The sequence below is a fragment of the Indicator indicator genome, chromosome 18, assembly GCF_027791375.1.
Source record: "Indicator indicator isolate 239-I01 chromosome 18, UM_Iind_1.1, whole genome shotgun sequence".
NCBI lineage: Eukaryota > Metazoa > Chordata > Aves > Piciformes > Indicatoridae > Indicator > Indicator indicator.
Genome location: NC_072027.1, coordinates 4,041,889 through 4,062,358, shown reverse-complemented (window position 1 = coordinate 4,062,358; position 20,470 = coordinate 4,041,889). Strand labels below are relative to the sequence as shown.

Sequence of the window (20,470 nt, the reverse complement as noted above, 5' to 3'; positions counted from 1 at the left end):
CTGAAAGAGAAAGGTGAAACTGTTTTCAGCTGCCAAAGGGATTTTTTTTCTCTTCAGATGAACATTTGCTCCTTGTACATGTGGCTTATCCCAAAGGAGGGAAAGACAATGAACAACTTCATTCAGAGGAAGAGGTCAAGTTTGAGAAAATAGCAAGCAGCTCAACAAGCCAAACCCAAGGGGGAAAAAAAAAATGTGATTTATTGCAGATAACTCATTGCACTCCATCACAGCTCCAGAGCAGGTCATTACCCTTTTCCCATATGCACAAGCAGTTGTGCCTCAACCCAAATCCCATTCGTTACAGCATTGCCAAGGAAGGCCAGGATAAGTCCCTGCCTCCAAGGATAGCTCTCTTCCACAAACCTGTTCCTTTCTAGATCAGCATTTACTATGTTCTACGTGGTATTTGTCCTCTCCTCACAGTTGGTTACACAATGAATGACCTCATATTTGAGTGGCAAGAGAAAGGAGCTGTGCAAGTTGCTGATGGGCTGACACTGCCTCAGTTTATCCTCAAAGAAGAAAAAGACTTAAGATATTGCACAAAACACTACAACACAGGTCAGTGCTGCTTACCTTTGGCTCCTGGGGTCATTGAAGAGGAATTCAGGGTTGTGCATTGTGTCTCCTGTCATGTCAAATAGCACTCTGGTGATACAGACTTTGTCCTCCACAGCTAGGGATAACTTACATATAAATGCACATGGATATGTTAGTAGTAAATATACACATTATATAGCCAATAAAAAGGTAATAGACACAAATGTGTGGAACCTTCCTGTGCTCTGTAATACCTGCAGAAGTTCAAGAGTGTTTAGTCTGGACCTTCTCTCCCAACATATTTTATCTCTGATGCCAGGGAGCAGGTGGAAATTAAGTGGCAAAGGACATAGTGCTGAGAGCTTTCATGTTGTACATTCATACCTCAGAAGTGGGCAACAGCTGTTATCTTCATCCTCTGACAAGACTGGTTCTGGGCAATGCAAGGAAAGTCCCCAGACAAGAGCTGAAAGCAGGATGCTCAGTGTCTCTTATTAGTAATCTTCCATGCATCTCCTTCTCAGGCAAGTTCACCTGTATAGAAGCTCGCTTCCACCTGGAGAGGCAGATGGGCTACTACTTGATCCAAATGTACATCCCCAGCCTCCTCATTGTCATTCTGTCCTGGATCTCCTTCTGGATCAATATGGATGCTGCACCTGCTCGTGTTGGCCTGGGGATCACCACAGTGCTCACCATGACCACGCAGAGCTCTGGTTCCCGAGCATCACTCCCCAAGGTAGGGAACACACTCATCTTCTCACAGAGGCAAAGTGTGCATGGTCTGGGTTCAGCACACACACTTCTCCTGCTCTACACAAGCAGTTCTGATGCAATTAACTCCTCCAGTTTAAGGGCAAACAGAACAAACTTCAGTCTCCTCCTGCAAAACTTTTAGCAGAGTTTCTTTGACTAGCAGCAAAACTTCCCCTAAGATTCAGCTCTCACCTCAAGATCCACCACAGATCCCAGGAGCTCTGTACCTTACAAACTCCTGCAACAAAGCTCTGTACCTTACAAACTCCTGCAACAGCCACACAGATACACTGTACAGATGAAGAGAGAAAGTAAATGCATGTTTTTTAAAGGGAAAAAGTAACTGAAGGGTGTAAAGCACACAAAGATCCTGCAGGTCAGTATGTTCTAGATTTTTGCTCATTTGACCCTTATACTTTTGTAACAGTACCAAAATTCCCTGTTAGGAAGGCTTCCAATATCATCAGTCTGGATTACTATCTTCCTTGTATAAAAACCATCACAATCAAGACCTGGAAAAATTAAAACCTGTGAATTAGCTACTAGTAGAGAGCCTAGAAGCAGTTTCAGTGGGCTCATAATACATTCATGTTAAATGAGAGATTTCCGGATCCAAGAGCAGGTATCAACCACATCATGACTCGATCAACTCCTTTCAAAGATCTTGGGAGTTGCCTGTGAAATAGTAAAAAGGCATTTAGATGAAGGAGCCACCCCATCTAAGCCTCTCTCTCTGTCTCCTAGGTGTCCTATGTGAAGGCCATAGACATCTGGATGGCTGTATGTTTGCTGTTTGTGTTCTCTGCACTTCTAGAGTATGCTGCTGTCAACTTCGTCTCTCGGCAGCACAAAGAGCTGCTCAGGTTCAGAAGGAAGAGGAGGCACCATAAGGTAATACACAAAGCATGAAGGACACAGCTGGAACCTGTCCCAGCACAGCATCTCTACACTGTTAACTGAACCGAGCCAGGTCCTCAGTACCTGGTCAGATGTTAAGGAGGGTCACACACCACAAAGCAGAGCTACCTCAATGAATTGTGCCTCTTGTAACAGTCTGCTGGCCCCAGGAGTCTAGCAAGCTGAGTTTTGTTAGCTAACCAAGTGGTATAGGCCAAAAGAATCGTGTTCAACAGAACAATTTTCACACAGCAGTGTTCTGGTCTGAGTTCTCCCTCTTTAGAAGACACAGTGAGGGCTGGGGGGAGACAGGCAGGGAGGTGTGAGGGATGTCTAACAGCAAACAGCATCCCCCACATAAGGCAGCCTTCATTAGCCTGGAGGTAAGTGACAAGTCTTTTGTCTCTGTCATCTCCCTGTTCAAAAGCATCTGCTTCTCAGACTGACTGCAGATTCCTCTTGGAAGGAAAGAGCAACGTGCTCAGCCTTAGCCTCGCTCCATGCTTGCTCGCCATCACTGATGCCAGTCTGGGCACGCATGCATCACAGACAGGCATCTCCTGCAGCCTGGACTCTAGCAGCTTTTAGCCTGAGATCACAGCAAAGGTTTCACCTCACGAGATGCACTAGAAAGAAACCTAAAAGTGGTTGTGATCACAAAACCAAAGGCACTTTAAGTTTGTCTTTAATAAACAAGTAGAATCAGGTAGGTGATATCAAATCTTCAGCACCAAGCCTGAGAGGCTACTCTCCAGCTAGCTTTGAAAGAAAGGAAGGAAAATTTTGCTGATAGGAACTTCAAAAGAGGAGATGACCAAGGACTCTCCAAAATATTGCTCATAGGTGTTTGTCTATCCTCTATTTTAAAGAGCTCTCCATGATCTGTCTTAACCATAGATCTCCCATTCCACTGCTTCACTGTCCCATCCAGTAAAGTTTTTCCCAGGGTCTAACCTATCCTACAGCAGCTCACAGTGCGTGCCAGGAGAACTGCCACCATTCCAGGAGGCAGTGGGAAAAAAAAGGAGCAAGAATCCCTGTCCCTTGGTAGATTTGCCTCTCCCTGCTTCAGTTGTCCCATCTGCAAAACAGAGAGGACACAACCCAGAGAGGAGCACAGATGAAAAGTGTTGGACAAATGCAAGGGAAAAGAAGCAACAAATGAGAACACCAGCACCCACCGACTTTGTCTGGCCAGAGCAAGACCTTGCCATCTCAAAACCTACTCAGCCAATCTGTTTTGGTTCAGAAAATGCAGGTGAAGCTAAAACCACCCAGCATGGGTTCCTCATAGAGCTTTTAGCTCACCTAGCTTCAGGCATCCTATCTCTGGCCCCAGGCTGTTGCATGCAGATCACTCTGTTATGAAACAATAAGGAGAAAAAAGCCACTAATACACAGCTGAGTTTCAAAGGGTTTTGCCAGAGCTGTTCCACTGAACACCAGGCTGCTGTTGCAATCCCTGCCCAATCTCACAGGGGTTTAATTGGAACAAAGCATAAACAAAAACACTTGCAAGAGCAAAATGAACAAGGTTTGCAGGCTCATCAGAAAACTAGGAGCTGACTGCAAATATGCAAATGGATTAGTGCAGCTGCCAAAGAACCTAATTGCTCCATTCCAATGGCCTGACTTGTCTGGGTAGCTCTGCCTGGTTTAGGTATGACATGCTAGGCTAAAATCCAGTGAGATGTTGCAGTGGTGGAGGTAGCTGGGGAGAGGACTAGCTGGTGCTCATGTTTGTTAGGTCTGTCCCTGTCAAAACCAAGTAGTCATTCTTTACAGCTCAATGTGCCAGGCAGTGTGCCATGCTCTGGCACAAAATGCATCCAGACAAAGCTGTTCCTTAGTTTCCTCAGAGCTAGATGCAAAGTGTTAGTTTATTCTCATCATTAAGAGTCTGTCTTCCTTGCTAAGGAATAAAGATAAAATCAATAAATCTCTGTTGCCAGGTTTCAACTGGCCCTTTCCATTTCTGAGCCATCTCTTACCTCCTTCCTTCTGGAAGAAAGGGGAGTATTGGACTAGAAAGATCCTAGTGCCTCAGTTTCCCCAACCAGTTCACTGCCCCCTCACAGAGGTGTTGTTAGAGCCCAAAAAACATTTAAGGATTGTCAGGCATCAGACACCAAGGACCAGAGATACACCAAGGGGGCACAACCATAGCAAGAAAGAATTATCCAAAGCCTAACAAAATTGTCTCAGCCAGAAATGAATAAACCTGCTGGTAGGTCACACAGCTCACCAGCTTGCCACCCTCCCCAAAACAACCCCCAAAACAAAGAGGGTTATTTGGGTTGTTCTGCTTTGCTCAGAGCGTGCTCTTCCTCCTGCTGCTCCACCCCAGCCTCCCAGCACAGACCTTCCATCCCATGCAGCTACCTGCTGAACACAGGGCCATCCAGAAAAGACCCTCTGCAAAGGAGAGGAGAAGGGGCAGCAGGGGCAGGTCAGGCAGGAAGGTTATGAGGGAGAGGGCTGGGATGTGCACATTGGGGGACATAGCATGGATCAGCCTCCAGGACAGTTAATCAGTGCCATTGGTCTCAGAAACCTTTAGTCAAGAGACCTGGGTTTCTGACCCTGCCTCTGCAACTCACTGGTTGTATTATTTTGGCCAGACTTGATCTTCCATGTGATTACATCCTCATATTGAATAGCATAGGGCTTGGAGAAGAGAAGGGCTCCAGGGAGACCTTATTGTGGCCTTTCAGTCCTTAAAGGAGCCTATAGATGGGCACAGGCTTATCAGCAGGGCCTGTTGTGACAGGACAAGGGTTGATGGCTTTAAACTAAAAGAGGAAGACTGGATAGAAGACAGAGGGTTTTTGTTTGGTTGGGTTTTTTTTGTTTTTTTTTTACACTAAGGATGGTGAGACCCTGGCTGTCCAGAGAGGTGGTAGATGCCCCAGCCCTGGAAACATCCCAGATAAGGTTGGACAAGGCTCTGAACAATCTGATGTAGTTGGAGATGTTCCTGCTCGCTGCAGATGCTCCTCACCACTGCAGGGTGGTTGTACTAGATGACTCTCAAAGGTTCCATCCACCCCAAACCGATCTATGATTCTGTCAATCAGTCAGAGAAGCCTGCAAAGCCTCCACCAACAAATAGCCTCCACCAACAAACAGCCAGAGCAGTTGCCTTTAGAGGGGAAAACAAAAGATTTTTTTTCCTTTCTTCCTCAATAACTAGAATTAGTACAAGCACTCAGATCTTACCACTGACTTGTAGAAGGGCACTTCTGCTCCACACCAGGAAGACAGCTTGTGGGGAAGAGCTGTGGGGCTCAGGGGCTCCCATGGGCAGGTGAGCAGAGGGCTGGTTGCACGTTGCTGCAGAGGTCTTTTCCTGGACAGGTCTCGGCGCCTGCTCAGCCATGTAACTCCGGAGGAAGTCTCACACTGCAGCTTCACCTACGTGAGTTACATGGAGCCCACTCCTTCTGGGCAAGCTGACACAGCACTGGCAAAGCAAAGAAGGTGCTGATAGGAGGGGGTGGGGAGGGAAAGGCAGAAGCAAAACAGGGGATGCAAACAGAAAAAAAAGGAGGCAGTACCGTGAACCCTTCAAGCATGTCAAAGACCCCAATGGGGTGGAAGTCAGCCCTGTTCTCTGTGGGGTGCCTTGATCCCCTGATTTGCCTCTGTGCATCACACAGCTGGCACCCTTCTATAAGGCTGTTCTCCCAAGAGCAGAGAGTTTGTCCAAAGGCACTGAGGCTGGGGCACAACGGAGTCGTCTTCCCCTCGCAGAGCAGGCAGCCGTCAGCGGAGAGCCTTATAGCGAGGGTGCACTGTCTATATCTCATTTTAAGTAGAGTCCCATGCTGAATCTGTTCCAGGAGGACGAAGCCGGCGAAGGCAGGTTCAACTTCACCGCCTACGGGATGGGCCCAGCTTGCCTGCAGGCCAAGGACGGCATCTCCGTCAAGGGGGCCAACAACAACAACACAGCCAACCCGGTTCCCCCGCCCTCCCGCTCCCCCGAGGAGATGCGGAAGCTCTTCATCCAGAGGGCCAAGAAGATTGACAAGATCTCCCGCATCGGCTTCCCCATGGCTTTCCTCATCTTCAACATCTTCTACTGGATCATCTACAAGATCGTCCGCAGAGAGGATGTGCACAACCAGTGAGGGAAGAGGGGAGCAGCCGGGAGGGAGCGGAGCAGTCCTTTAGCTATGTGCAATAGCAATGCAGCTATGCATGAATTTAAGAATGTGGCAATATCTACTAAAAACAAACAAACAAACAAACAAAAACAGAGGTGGGGGAGGGAGGGCTGGGAGGGACTTTTAGTTATGTGAACTGAGGATAAGTGGTACAGGGAGGAGAAAAAAACAAAACAAAACAACACAACAAACAACTCTTGATCTAGGGAGAGCGGGGTGGGGGTTAGTTTTACAGCATAGGGAAGGTTTGGATTGCTCCAGCTGCAATCCAAGCAGTGTAATATATTAATATATATTCATGCTTAATTATAATGCAAAAAGAAAACAATCAACAACAACAAAAAAGCCCCCCCCAACCCCCCAAAAAATCCTTTTTTTTTTTTTTTTTTAGCTTATTAACAGCTTAGATTCTCAAATCACTGGAATGATTCATGGATTCCATGTGCAGAACTGACTGCAATTATGCTTTTTCTGACTTTTGCTATAGAAAGGCCATACCAGTGGGGGGGCGGGGAAAAAACAAAACAACAAAAAAAAAAAAAGCCCTAAGAAAAGGTTAAAAAAAAAAAAAAGCAAGAAAATCATTCTATGCTTCTCTAGGTTTTGCACTTTGAAAATGGATAGAGAGGGAAGGTGAAGAAAGAGGCTATAGGCTGTTGCTTATTTTATATATATTTACTTTTTTTTTAGTCATGGCTTTCCCAATCAAAGGCTTTGTGACTTTTGGATAGAGGAAAGCATTCACATTCCCTTCTCTCATCCCCATCAGAGAGCAGCCAATGAGAAACCCAAGAAGGACATCAGGGCCTTCATCAGAAATCACAGGTACCTTCTGTCCTTTCAAATTACCTGGCAGGATTCGAGTCCCCGGAGTCAGAAAAGCTGTTCAGAACACTGGAAATGATGAAAGACTTTTAAAAGAGTTTTTAAATTATTATTATTATTATTTTCCCAGACCCCTTTCTCATCTGTTTGTTTACAATGAGAAGATGGAAGTGTTGGATGAGTTAGGGCAGAGATTCTACTTAAAATGTAGAGAGAAGTAGGCATATTTGATGCCTTGTTGTGACAGGACCGGGCAAAGAGCAATATTGTTGGTGAAGGGTGGGGAGGGGGTGGGGGAAAGCGTGTATAGAGAGAGCAGCTTTTATTTTCAGACATTTCATAGCAGTAATATTAAGAGTGAAGCTGGGCCAATGGGCCCAAAGCTCTATTTTTGTATCTATTTTGGTGCTGCATTTAGCTTTAACATGGATAGGAAGATGGGACAGGCTGCTTTGCCTCTCCCTGCTGCCCAGCAGAGTCCTGGGGGAGGCTGGCACAGTTTGGTGAGGATGGGGAAGGGTGGGAGGGAAGTGGGGATGGGTGAAAAAAAGGGTTTCCCTTTGGCCAAGAGGTAGCACAGGTTGATGTTAGGGGTGGGGAGGGATGCACCAAAAACCTCCAGGGTGTTGTTTGAAAGCCTGGTACAGGCAAGTCAAGGGCTTAATACCCAGCTTGCCTCTCTGGGACCTTGGGCACAAAGCGGGATGCAGCACCCTGGTGATTTAGTCATGTTCATTTGCACTTTAGCAAGGTGGGTAAAAGGCAGTATGAAGGAAGAGACAATCAGTCTGCACTGAAGCACTTGGGGTTTGGTCTGGCTTAGGAACTAAATGAAAGCAGAGAGACAAGTGGCACCTTGGAGGTGCTTCCACTTTCTTTTCTCTTCCCCATTTCCTGCTCAAGACCAAACCACAGCTGACCTGGGCTGCAGATTAGATGCTTGTTCTGGGAGCAGTCAGATTGCTGCTTACAGAAGCTGCATCCTCTACAGCAGCTGACACAGCTCAGAGTAATGTGCCCTCCAGCACTATCAGGTCCCAGGTCCAGTGCAGCAGCATTCAAGCCTGGGACAGGAGGTGGAAGTCAAGGCTCAGCCACAAGTAACCCAACTAGTACAGTTCTGGGAGAAGGCAGAGGAGCACAGAGAGCTGTGAGCTATCCTAGCACAGGGTTGGTGTTAAGAGGAGAAAGCCAGAGAAAATATCAGGGCTCTCCAGGACTAAGTAGATGGACACCATCTCCAAGGCTGCCAGTTCAGCGTCTTTCACCAGCACTAAATACACTTTATTTACAAGGAAAAAAAAAAAAAAAAGAAAGAAAGAAAAAAAGGGAAAAAAATTTAAAAAGAAAAAAACCACTATCAAATCACAATAGAGGGAAATAAAAAAAAATTTAAAAGGAAAGAAAAAAAGAAAAAGCAAGGATAAGGAAAAGGGAGAGAAAGAAAAAAGCCATGATGGTCACTGTATGGACTAGGGCAAACAGCAATGTTTCCTAATGTTTTGGCAGAGGCCATCTAGCTTGGAGCCCTTTGGCACTGCTGAGACAAGGAGCAGTCATGCAATGCCAGCCTGAAGCAGTACATCAGCCCCCTTTCCCCTTCCTTCTATCCGAGCACAGAAAACCTGTGGGCTCAGGCTTCCTCCCTCCCCTGGCAGACAATGTTTTTCCAAGCAGGCAGATCTCAAGCTGTGGAGCAGAGGCGGGTTGTTTGTGGGTTGGGATTTTTTGTTTGTTTTTGGTTTTTGTTTTTTTTTTTTTTAATGCTAGGACAACTTTCCGAGCCTTGGCTGGAGCCCAAGCCTGCTGCTGGCTCTGCTTTTGCTTGCTGAATTATTGAACCCTCCCTGCACGCACGGGGGCCGGCCGTGCCAACTGCGGGTTGTGAAATTGCTCTAAGCGGCGCGTCCTTGTCTGAGATGAAAGAGCAAATCCAGGGAATTCCCCTCCCTGCCCGGCGGCAGAGCTCGGCAGCCCACACACCGCAGCTCCTTGCTCACGCAGGGGAGCAACTGCAAATCGCTGTCATCTGGGGGTGAAAAAAAAAAAAAAAAAAAGAAAAAAAAAAATATGTCCTGCCTCGATGCCCAGACCTTGCACTTCAGAGTCAGGCAATGTGGTTGTGGTTCAAACAGCTTCTCAGTCTCTCCAGGCTACCTGGGATTGCTTTGCTGGCACCCAGCCAGCTGCGGGTTTCCCTACCAGCTGGAGCTGCTCGAGGGAGTTGCCTGTAGGTTGTTAACAAATCTTGTGCACCATCCTTCCCAGACAAGTGAGTTTTGATCCTACATCCCAAGGGCAAGACTAGATGGTGGAGAAGGAATACATTCCCACCTCACTTCACTCTGTTCCAGCTTAGAGAAGGGCCTTGAGATCAAAGAGGAATCCTATGGTCATCCTATTGCTTGGAGAAGCAGATAAGCTCACAGTTACTGCTTCACTTGAGCTCCAGTGTCACGTCCTGGCACCGGCTAAGGCAAATTAAAGACCAGAAATCAACAGAAAAATGTGTTCCCTACTTATACAGAAAGACTTTAGCTAGTGGAGGACATAGGACTTTCGGAGACTAAAATAAGAACTACATGCTTACCAACCTGTCTTTGCATCCAGTTTGACTCTGCCAACTACTAGGCACGTTGATGCTCCCCATAGGCAGCATTATTTCCTCTTCATTAAACAGCCAGTTTCCATTTGGGCCATTTTCCACTCCCAGGGTTGCCAGCATGGTGACAATGAGCAGCACTCCTCACATGCCAACATGAAACGTGCTGGAGTCTTGGCAAAGGTCTGATGGTGCTGAGATAGCTGTCCCACAGCCATCCTGCCAGCCCAGTTCATCATGTAAGCAAGACTTTAGACTGTCCTAGGAGCCCTTGGCAAGTCTGTGCAGTTTTCAAAAACAAAACCTTTCTCTCCATCTGTACTAGGCTGTGTTTAGTCTCTGTGTTGCAACAGAGCTTGCTTTGATAGCCCATCTCATCTTCAAAGTAGGCTGCTTTCAAAGTGCCAGCAATTATATTTATTAGTCAGGATGTAGAAGATTTGATATTGCAGGCTGGCTTCCAGGCATACTGATAGAATTTAACTCAGTCATTGTTCACCCTTGTTAGGAACAAGGCTCAAAAGCAAAATCTCTGAATAAAAGAGACAGCAGCTGGTCTGGCAGTAAAAAAAAAAAAAAAAAAAAAAAAAAAAAAAAAAAAAAGGGTCCTAATTCACTTGGACTCTTGATCCCAAACAATATTATTTCCAGATGTTGCTGGGAATGTATCCTTCACTAGCAGGAATTATTTTTCCTCATATATAAATGCAGCTGTGGAAAACAAAAAGTAGGATAAATTTACTTTTTTTTTTTTTTTTTTTTTGGTTAGGTAGATGAGGTTTTCCTCACTTGAATTCCTGATTAAAGTGACTTTCTACTTAGGATCCCAGTAGCAGGGAAATCTGAGAGAGGTGCTGAAGAGCATCCAGGACAGACCAGTCAGCACACAGTCTGCTACAGATTGCAAGGCTTAGCCTTGACCCTGGCAAAGCACCAGCTTGGATTTAAACACACAGGCAAGGTCATTCACTTCATGGGGGCTGGTAATACCCTCATTCTTCCTGTCCTGGAAGCCTTTGTAGGTCAGGGCTGAAGGACTTTGGTTGCAGAAGCATCAAACAATTCCAAGTGGTGAATAATCTCATGTCCTGTGGACAGAAACTTGTTCTTATTGTTGTTTTCCCTAGACTTTTCTGGAAGGTTTTTCTCCTTCTGCCTTCTCTGAAGAGGTTTCATTTTGAGGCAAATCCAAGACAGTTCAAATAACACTATCCTGACTGTAATTTCTTGCTGGATTTCTTAATGCTGGTGGGGTAAAAAAATAAAAAGAAAAAAATAAAAATATCAGAAGTATTTCTAATATAAAAAGAGAAAGGCACATAGGAAATGAGAGAAAGCTATTTGAAATGGCACCATATCTTTCACAGAATTTATACAACCATATTTTTGTCCTGCACTACCATTCCTTAACTGGTCATAGTTCTTAAATCTGTGTCAAAGAAGCAACCTCTTTCAATAGCTCATTCCTTACTCCAAAAGCTTGCTAACAGCAGCAGTGGGTAATGCAGCATGGACCCCTTGCCCCTCAAAACCCACCCTACCAGTGCAGCTGCAGCTCTGGGGGCTCTGCCTGCCAGCTGGACATTGTGCATCTCCTGTCTGCATAACTGCAAGCAGCAAGTCCTGCCCTGCTGGAGCATCCCATAGAGCTTAGTTCATTGAAATATCTGCTCCCTTCTCTGCTAGAAAGCACTTGAGGCTCTCCTCAACAGAGATTTAAGGAGTGTCTTCTGTTGCTACTGCTTCAGTAGATTTCCATCATTCATATGGAGGCAGTATACAATTTAAAGTAGAAAACTGAGATACTTGATTGTTCTTCAGGGTACTAGGATAAGCACCAGAGCAGAAGAATTTTAGCAGCTTCATAATTATTTCAGGTCCTTGAAGCCTTCCCATCCCCTCATCTCCTTCTCCTTAACATTTCTTAAGAATAGTTGCACATCTCTGGTTCAAATGAACCTACACAAGTTTCTTTACTTTGTTCAAGTACGTTGCATCTTTCTTTATTCATCTCCCTCCTTTCACCATCTGAATTTTCATTTCTTATGGAGTAAATCTCTACAACCTTTGAAGGACCTAGTACCAATAGGTGTCTTGGGAAATAAAGGACAAAATATGGCAATAAAACTATTCCTTCTAAGTGGGCAGGCTAACAGAGCCACCAGGGAATTGGCCTCTCAGTAAAGTATGCATGAAGAGGACTCCTGGGGAATGCAAGGGAGGCCAACAAGGTCTTTAATGATTGTGCTGTGTGTGAAAGCAAAGCAGCCTAATTCAGAAGGCAGAATTTTTGGCTGTTACCTCTGTAGCTCTCCATAGTTTGCAGAACAGCTGTTTATTGGAAAGCAGGTTCTTATATTCCAAGTCTCCTTCTCCTCTGGTGTGTAGCAGAAGGCCTGTCATGGGTTGGGAAGAAATAAGCTGTGGTGAACATGTAAGGAGATGTTGTGCATTTTGCACAGGGCATCTGCTGAGAGATGCTTCAGGCTCTGCCCACAGCTGATGAGGAGATGCTGGTGCTGGTACTAAATGACTCATCTCCTCTGAGAATTGCTGGGGGAGAGAGAGCCCTTGGGGGATACCCTCAAGAGATCCCAAATTGAGGTAACACTGATGTGCAGAGCCTGCACTGGAGATAGAGTTAGTTTGGTAACAGGAAGCACAGGCTGAGCCTGTTGCTGAGCAGTTCCAATCCCTGATCTCCCCTGCAGCAGATGTCCTTTTCATTTGGAGGGTCTGCAGTTTTCCTGGTTCATTTCTACCCTCACTCACCCCATCACATTGCCCCAAGCATCATTCTGCCAGCAAAGGACCAAGTACTGTAAGATAGTAAAGGACACAAACCACATGGCAGTCTGTGAAGAGAGGGATGATATCAGCACCTAGCAGGGGAAATTGCTGGTTAATTGCCAAATGAGGACCCTGGCACAGACTGAAAAGCAAAAGCAACAGGAGATGTTTGTTTGCACATCACTTCAGTGTCTTCAGGCATTCAAGGTAGATGCTGCTAACAGACAGGATGCAAGAGTCAAAGCTGGCAGCAGGAATTGAGATTGCATTATGTAATGGTGACTATTAACTCTAGCAACCATAAGGTACACTCTTCATGCACTTTGCTGCCAGGCTTCTGAGTAGAAATTGTAAGGGAGTCCTCTGTTAGTGACATTCCTGCTCATGGGTCTGTTACAGATGGAGTGCTGAAGCCCATCCTGGGATAGGGCTGGCTCCCAGTGGTGATGGAGGTTGGTTAACCTGGGTTTGACCCAAGGGACAGTGCATGTACTGGGAGCAGATTCAGCACAAAGGGATGTTGCCACTTTGGGGCAAGGCAGGGATGGCTTCATTTTGGTTTTATCCCATCAGCACTCAAAGCATCACTGTTAGGGCCTGCACACCCTGCTTGTAGCCTCAACTTTAACCAATAGCAAAAAGCCAGCCAAAAAAAGCACAAGGGAGAGGGACCTCAGCAGCTTCCCAACAGCAGTAGTCCTCGCAAGGAAAGAGGATACTAAACTCTACTACCTGTTCCTAGCCTGAGGTTCAAGAATGTTGGTGTTTCCAGTATAAAATCATCCATCTTTTGCTGGGCATAGGATGAGACCACCATAAATAAGCCACCAGGGTGCTCTGAAATTATCTTTCGTTTATAGATTTGCCATTTGAATTGCAGAAGTGTAGCTTAAGCCAAACAAGGACACCCTCTTCACCATCCAGGGAACTTGGCCATCGTTAACCACATGCTCTGGCTTAGAGCTGCAAGTATGTCATTGCTATGGCAGGTGAGTCAAGCTCAGCATAAGCAGGGACAACGAGCAGTGGTCTGGAGCTGCCAGGTCCGACTGGCACAGAGCTCACAAGCAGCTTTTGGGAAGCTGGTCCCAGGATTATTAGCCCTGCAGCAAGCTGAAATCACCTTCCCCAGCGGGTCTGTGGAGGATGTGTCTGCCTTACTTTGGCATGTTGGTGATAGTAGGTCATTGCTGGGTTACTTGTCTGACAAAAACATGGATTAAGCTTTAGGCTGCAGACCAGCTGAGCCAGCTGGCCTGGGTTGAGCACACCACAGAATGTGAGCACTAAATTACAGCTCCAGGTTCAAGCCTGAATCAACCTCATAGGAAGGCAACCTCACAGTCAAAATTACAGTGGAGACCTGATTGCTTAAATCAGCATCAGCCCATCCTAGTCCTGCTGCAGAGATGGACAGGCCATGACTTCCAACAACAGCAGAACTGGGGCTTGGGCTTCAGTGTTTCTTGCTTGGCACCTAATCCCCAAACACTGACCTTTACTGAACTAAAACTATGCAATACTGAACAGATTGTGCCACAGGTGGTGCCTTTGCCACCTTTCCTGGATATGTTGTTTGAATCACCCTCATCACAGTTGCTTGTGATGGGCTAAAGAGCCAACACAGGAGCCCCTGAGGAGCAGGGCCAGCTCTGCAGCTTGTGATGTGCCACAGATGGACACAACTATTGTGCCCACAGCTTCTAAGCCAGCTCTGCTCCTTCAAGGCTTCAGTGTTAGCAGAAAGAGTCCTAAAAGTTCTGCTCACTACACTCAAGAGTAGAGTGAGGGCAGGGATCAGAAATGAGCAGATGAAGCATCATGTAGGGCATAGGAGATTGTAGTACTTCTCATTTTGCAGTAAGTGCAGTCAGAATTGTAATCCCAGTCCACGCAGTGCTCCTGGGAGTTGAGGCTTGTGTTTGTTCTTTGAGAGGTTGGAAAGAGAATTCCTGAGGCTTGACTTGTCTCATGAAGGAAGAGGAACACATGGTAGAGCACAGGCAGTGTTATCTCTAAGAACAAAGCACAAGAAACCAGCAAATAAAGGGAGCAGAGAAAGGGCAGCCTCTGTAACATCTAAGAACAGTGCTGGAAATGCATCTTGCTGATCAACTGCATGCTAAGGTAGGGGACACTGGGACATTCTTCACAGGTAGGAGTATAGCAAACAAGTCTGGCAAGTCCTTGATCAAATGTATGTCTCAATTTGCCATCAATCAAGACAATTATAAGAAAAACACCCTTAAAACTAACCAGCAAAACTGCACCACTAATGAGCCAGGCTACTGTTACATCCTCTCCTTACCATTTTAAGTAATTGTGGTCAGTGCTATTGGTCACAGCAGTAGAGCTCAGCACTGCAAGAAATGATCAGCTAGACGCTGACCCAAGCAAATCTTAGCAGAAAGGAGCACAAGCTCCTTTACCTTATGCTTGCCTAAGCTGAGGAAACAACTGAACAAAAGCTTTGCTCTGCCTTTGCCTGCACTGTATCTGTACTGTTCCCTGTCCCCCCTCTTCCCAAAACTGTTTGTTTCAGTCCAGAACACTTGCATTCTTCTAATTGCAGGGTTAGATGAGAAATAACCAAATAAGCTCAGAAGCAGCACAGACCAAGCTGACAAATCCCTAAATTAACCTACTCAAAGTGAAGAACTCTGAAGTACAGCACCTCCCCTCCCAGGCTGATGCCCTCTTCAGAGTCCTCCAGCACCAAAAGAGGGTTACTAAACTTGACATGGGATTTCAAAACCATCCTTTATAGGTACCTCCTTAAATCAGGTCAAGGCAGCAGGTTAACCTGGGGATCTGTCAGCTTTGGGAGTGCCCAAACTGGAAATTTTGGTAAATAAAACATTAAAGTGATGTTATGTGAGAATTTGAGGACAGGTTTGTAATTCACTTTTCCCTCACTGGGCAGAGCAGTCTGTTGTGCTTGAACTCTGGCTGTGAGCTCCATCTTACTACTCACAGCAAGGTCAGAGCACCTCACTGCACAGTCAGTGGTGCACTCCCTGTGAAGTTGGTCAGGAGACATTGGCCAACTCCAGAGGTGTATAGGTGACAGAAAGGCCAAGTGACTTAACTCACCACATGCATTTAAACTTAATTATCCTGAAAAATGTACTGCCTGGAGCATCTCAAGCTTACTACAAAATGGAATTCATACACAAAAAGATCAGTAGGTGTGGTTCCCAAGTCTGGCCATGCCATATTGACAACATCAACCATGGCCAGAGCCCACCTCTGCTTTCATAGACTTACCAAGCTGCAGGAAAGAGATGGTTTCAAAAGAACTGAAACAGAAGGCAGCTGTGCTAAAAGACATTCAACACAAGCATCTGCAATCCAGTAGAACTTCAGCGAATTAAGAGAACTATGGAAAGATGAAGCAACACACTAAGGAACTCACTTAAAGATGACATGCAAAGGTCACTGCATTTCACCAGCCTTTACCATCCCTGCAGCATCAGTGATCACCACTCTGGAAGCAGGCTTTGAATCCTGAAGAGACACAAGCCTGGCTCAAGCAGCTGGTTTGTAACCACCCACTCACAATCAAGCAACAGCCACAGGCAGGCAGAACATTATTGTGGACAGTGCCAGTTAGGGACTGCGTTGTCTACTCACATTCCACCACAGTGTACAACATATCATGCTTATTATATTAAAACTGAGAAGTACTGAAAAACTTCAGTGATACTAAAAGAAAAAAGGAGGAGAAAGACCCAGGGTTTTCTCCTTTCCACCTCTAAACGCACACCCATTTACATTGTTTTGTAAATGAACTTATCTTTAGAAGAAAAATAAAGTACTTAAGCTATTGCTCTTCAGGACAACCATTGTGCACTGGGCTTTACTTTAGAGAAGAGATACAAACACACAGCAGGAGTACCTTGATTGGAAACACACAAAAGGAATAGAAACAGAAACACTTTAGCACCTGGAATGTTTTACGTCCTTGATAAATTCTGTCAGTTTCCCCTAAGTATTCATCTCATTGGTCAAACTCCCCTCAAAAAAACGGTTATCTACCAAGAATACCTCCCAAAACCTTTTAAAAAAGCCTACTTAGTGGCATTGTTTTATCCTATGCTCTGTTACCCCTCTCATCTGTAAGCCAATTTATAAAGAAAATGTTTGTTTCCAAAGCCTGAGTTAAAGCTCGTTTGTTCCAAAATACAACAGAGCCTTGATGCTGTTGACACAAGGGACAGCCAAGGGCTGTGACACACAAGCTTGGCTGTAAGATGTTTCTGGCTGCCCATCCCTCTGCCAGCAGCCAGTGCTCCCCAGTGAAGCATGAGGCTTGCCAAAACAGACCCTCCTGCAAATGGACAGGACAGGCCACTGAGGACTACACCCTCATGGCACATCCATCCCTGAGCTCATTTATCGATGCTCTTTTGGAAATACTAAATCCAAATTTGATCCACTTCTGCAATTTGTATGTGTGCTTGTTAAAAATTAAAATCAAGCAGGATGCAGGTATTCTCCCAAGCATGCTCATAATCAGGAAAAGGGCAGGCAACAAAGTCTGAGAGTTATTTTCACTCTTCAGTCTTACTGAGACTTCAGAAGGAAGCAGTGGCATTAAAACTGCCCCCATCAACTCTTTTAAGGATAGGAAAGAGAGGCAGCTGCTAAGAGGACAAAACTCATCTTCCTTTAACTTCAAAAGAAGCTTCTTTAACACAGGCATTGAAATAGTTTATATTCAGCTGTTTAAACATTCTCCCTTGCAAGGTAGGTGCTAAAATATCAGAATCTCACAGGAGATAATCAGAAAAGTCTTCACAGAGTAAGAATTAATCATTGGGAGTTAAGGTATGAAGGATGAGACAAGTGGGCAACTCAAGTGCTCTGAGTACCTCTGCTGGCTCATTAACACACATCTGGGAAAAAAAAAAACAATGGAAAATGGCAATGCTTATTAATTTTCATGCTGCTCTCTCCTCAAGAGCAGAGGAAGGACTAGAGAAATACAGAATATAAAGCATTTTCATGCTTTAAAGAATAAAAAAATCCAGGACACTACATTCTTCAAAAAGAATGAAGCAGTTTAATCATGAAGCACTTAATGTCTTTCTCCCTACCCACCCTAAAAAGGAACCTCCCTATTTTTTCTATGACTTTATTACACTATATATATATATGCATACACAAAGTTGGTATGGCCTTACACCCCATTTAAAGATAATTTTGCTACATTGGTCAGAGTGCAAAGCAACTGCTTCCCTTCCAAGCACCATTTTTAACATCATGAGGGAATAAAGCTGTAACTTCTACAATTTGCATGACCACACAAAGAAGCAGTGGCAGATTATTTTTATTATTATTATTATTTTTGGCTTGTAAAGAAAAAAATAAATTTTAAAACAGATGTTCTATTTCAGCAGTTTGAAGATGGAATGTAAAGTTTCTGCTGTTACATGTATATAAAATATATTTATTGAATCATACATTCATGCTGATTCTAATCAAAATAAAAAGATTTTTCTGACACACTCTGTGGTTCTTTAGTGCCAGAGGTTTCAAGCTGCAGGTCATGCTCCTGGTGTGTTTGTGCTAAGCTAACAATTCATGGCAATAAGGGGGAAAAAAAGTTTTACTATTAAGCTTTTTATTCTGAATAGTCTCTCACATCTGTGACCTCCTGAGCTCCACCCCACAAAGGAATTCCTACAACAGCACCAGATCAGTCATAGCATTCAGCCTCCTGAACTGCTCTTTGTTTCAGATTCCTGTGAGGTTAACACAGTTGCTAACACACCAGTAGCCTTCCTTTCCCAGGACTTGAAATCAAAATCCAGGCAGCAGAAGCAAGTTTTCCACAGGAGGGATGTTATCACCTCTCTGTAGTCACTATAAAACACCTCTTAAGCTGCTCTGGTCTTTCACACAGCAATGACAGATACTCAAAGTTCTGTTGGTCTTGTTTTTATAATGTCCTGGATTTTGAAGTCAAACACAAATGAACAGCAGTAAAAGTACTGCTCCACAGAGCCAAACTATGCCTTAAATTCTCATGCATGTTGAAGCAGGTTCTGGCAAGGTGCTCAGTTAACCATTTGGGTCTAGGGTCTATATAAAGAGAGAAGGGAAAAAAAAAAAAAAGAGGGGGTTTCATGCAACATTTTGCATGCTAGGACATAGCCCTAGATGAATTGACCTTGGTGCAGACACCCAAAATGACATTTCATAACATTAAAGGACTGCCACTCATGTTGAATCTCAAAGATGGACAAGATAAAGTATTTTCCTTCTACAGTCTGGTGCTTTGTCATGTTTGCAATCTCATCAGGGCAGCAGCAGATCCCACTTGGCTTGGCAAGTGGCATTTTGTAACAACAAAAAAACAAATAGAAGGGCAACATCCTCCCCTTCAAATGCATTCTGAGAACTCAGCCTTGCTCTAGAATCTGCTATCTTCAAGGAACTATGGACTTTGAAAGCATTTTACTCTATTGTTTCATGTCTCATAACCAGATAAGCTGTTCAACTCCCTTGCCCCATCTACCATACAAGGTTCTAACCAGATTATCAAGAGCTTTGGAGAGCAGTTTTTCAAGTTACCAGCCAGAGTAAGAACAGTGATGCTGGGAACTGAAATCATCACCGAGATAATTACTTCCTGCTAAGGCATGCAACAACTTAGGGAAACTGCTTTGTGTCATGTGTTCCTAGCCCCAGGCAGGGTGTAAAGAAAGAGAAACAATTTAAAAACACAACCCACATTTTGTTCTAAATTATGTCCCTCTGAGAGATGCAGAAAGCTGCAGAGATCAACTCTTATCTTCATACCTGCACCCAGAACCTTCCTTTTCACCAAGGAAAGCAGACTGCCAGGTCTGAAGGACATCCTTTCCATGTGCCACTGGTGAAGAATGCTTCATATTCAGATTCAGAGCCTGCTGTTCCCACAGAGGTTCAGCCTCCTACTCCAGGAAGAAATCCTCTCCCCAAAGCCCTGTTTCCAGTAGTACACTCAGCCCTCACCTGTGTATGATTGGTGTACACCCAGGACCACCAGAGCTTTGCCTCTGAGCAAATGGGGAAAAAAAAAAAAAACCACAAAAAACAACACCAAAAAACCAAGCCAAAATGAACCTGTAAAGAAGGCTCTGCAGAGCAAGTGATCCCTACCTGAATCCTCAACTGCAGAACAAACACCTGCAGTCCAGAATACACAGCTTCAGTTCAACTTGACACAACAGCCCCACGCAAGCCTGCTGATATCGAAGAGCACTCCAGGAGTTTCTCCTTGCATAAGGGAAGGGGTTAACTAAGCCTCTTAACGGTACACCAGTAAGCAGTGAAAGTGCAGCACAGGCAGCATGGCTTCCAGTGCTGGCCCAGGTGGTATGAAGTGAAACAGCCTGACTTCTACCTGTCTTATAGTCAGAAGAGGCCAGATCACACTGCTCATACATGAAACACTGTGCTCTTAGAAGGGTAGGTCACTAGCATGTCAGGTTCATTTTGTTCCAGATGCTGTCCATATGGTTTGTGTGGGTGCAAAAGCAGCCTAATGTCAGCCCAAATCTTCTATTCTCTGCTAAGCACATCAAAAGCACTTCAGCAACCACCACCTCACTGCTACAACTGAAGGAGGTGCCAGCAGGGAAGAGTCTTACTCATTGGAGACTTCCCTGCAGCATTTTCTTTCTAAGAGTTAGACTATCTTGGTTTATCAGAGGTTAGCCTTCTTGTAGGTATTCTAGCTCACTACATCCAGCTGAGCTAAATCAGATCACTACTTCATAGCCATCTTCATTAACGTATGCAAGGGAAACCAGAAGGGCTGCAGGCTACTATTAAATTTAAACAAAACAGTCAATGTGACACTTTACAGCAGGTCTTTTCAGTAAGACTCTGTTATTAC

At 44.9% G+C, this 20,470-nt stretch overlaps 1 protein-coding gene across 1 annotated transcript in view; it reads left to right on the top strand.

Moving 5' to 3' along the window:
* Positions 1 to 6,329, top strand: part of GLRA1 (glycine receptor alpha 1) — a 38,204-nt gene extending 31,875 nt beyond the window's left edge. Inside the window, exons 6-9 of the mRNA XM_054389027.1 lie at positions 427 to 564; positions 1,068 to 1,282; positions 2,044 to 2,190; positions 6,015 to 6,329. Coding sequence (XP_054245002.1) covers positions 427 to 564; positions 1,068 to 1,282; positions 2,044 to 2,190; positions 6,015 to 6,329 — 815 coding nt within the window. The remainder of the gene's footprint in view (positions 1 to 426; positions 565 to 1,067; positions 1,283 to 2,043; positions 2,191 to 6,014) is intronic.
* The last annotated feature ends 14,141 nt before the right edge of the window (positions 6,330 to 20,470 follow it).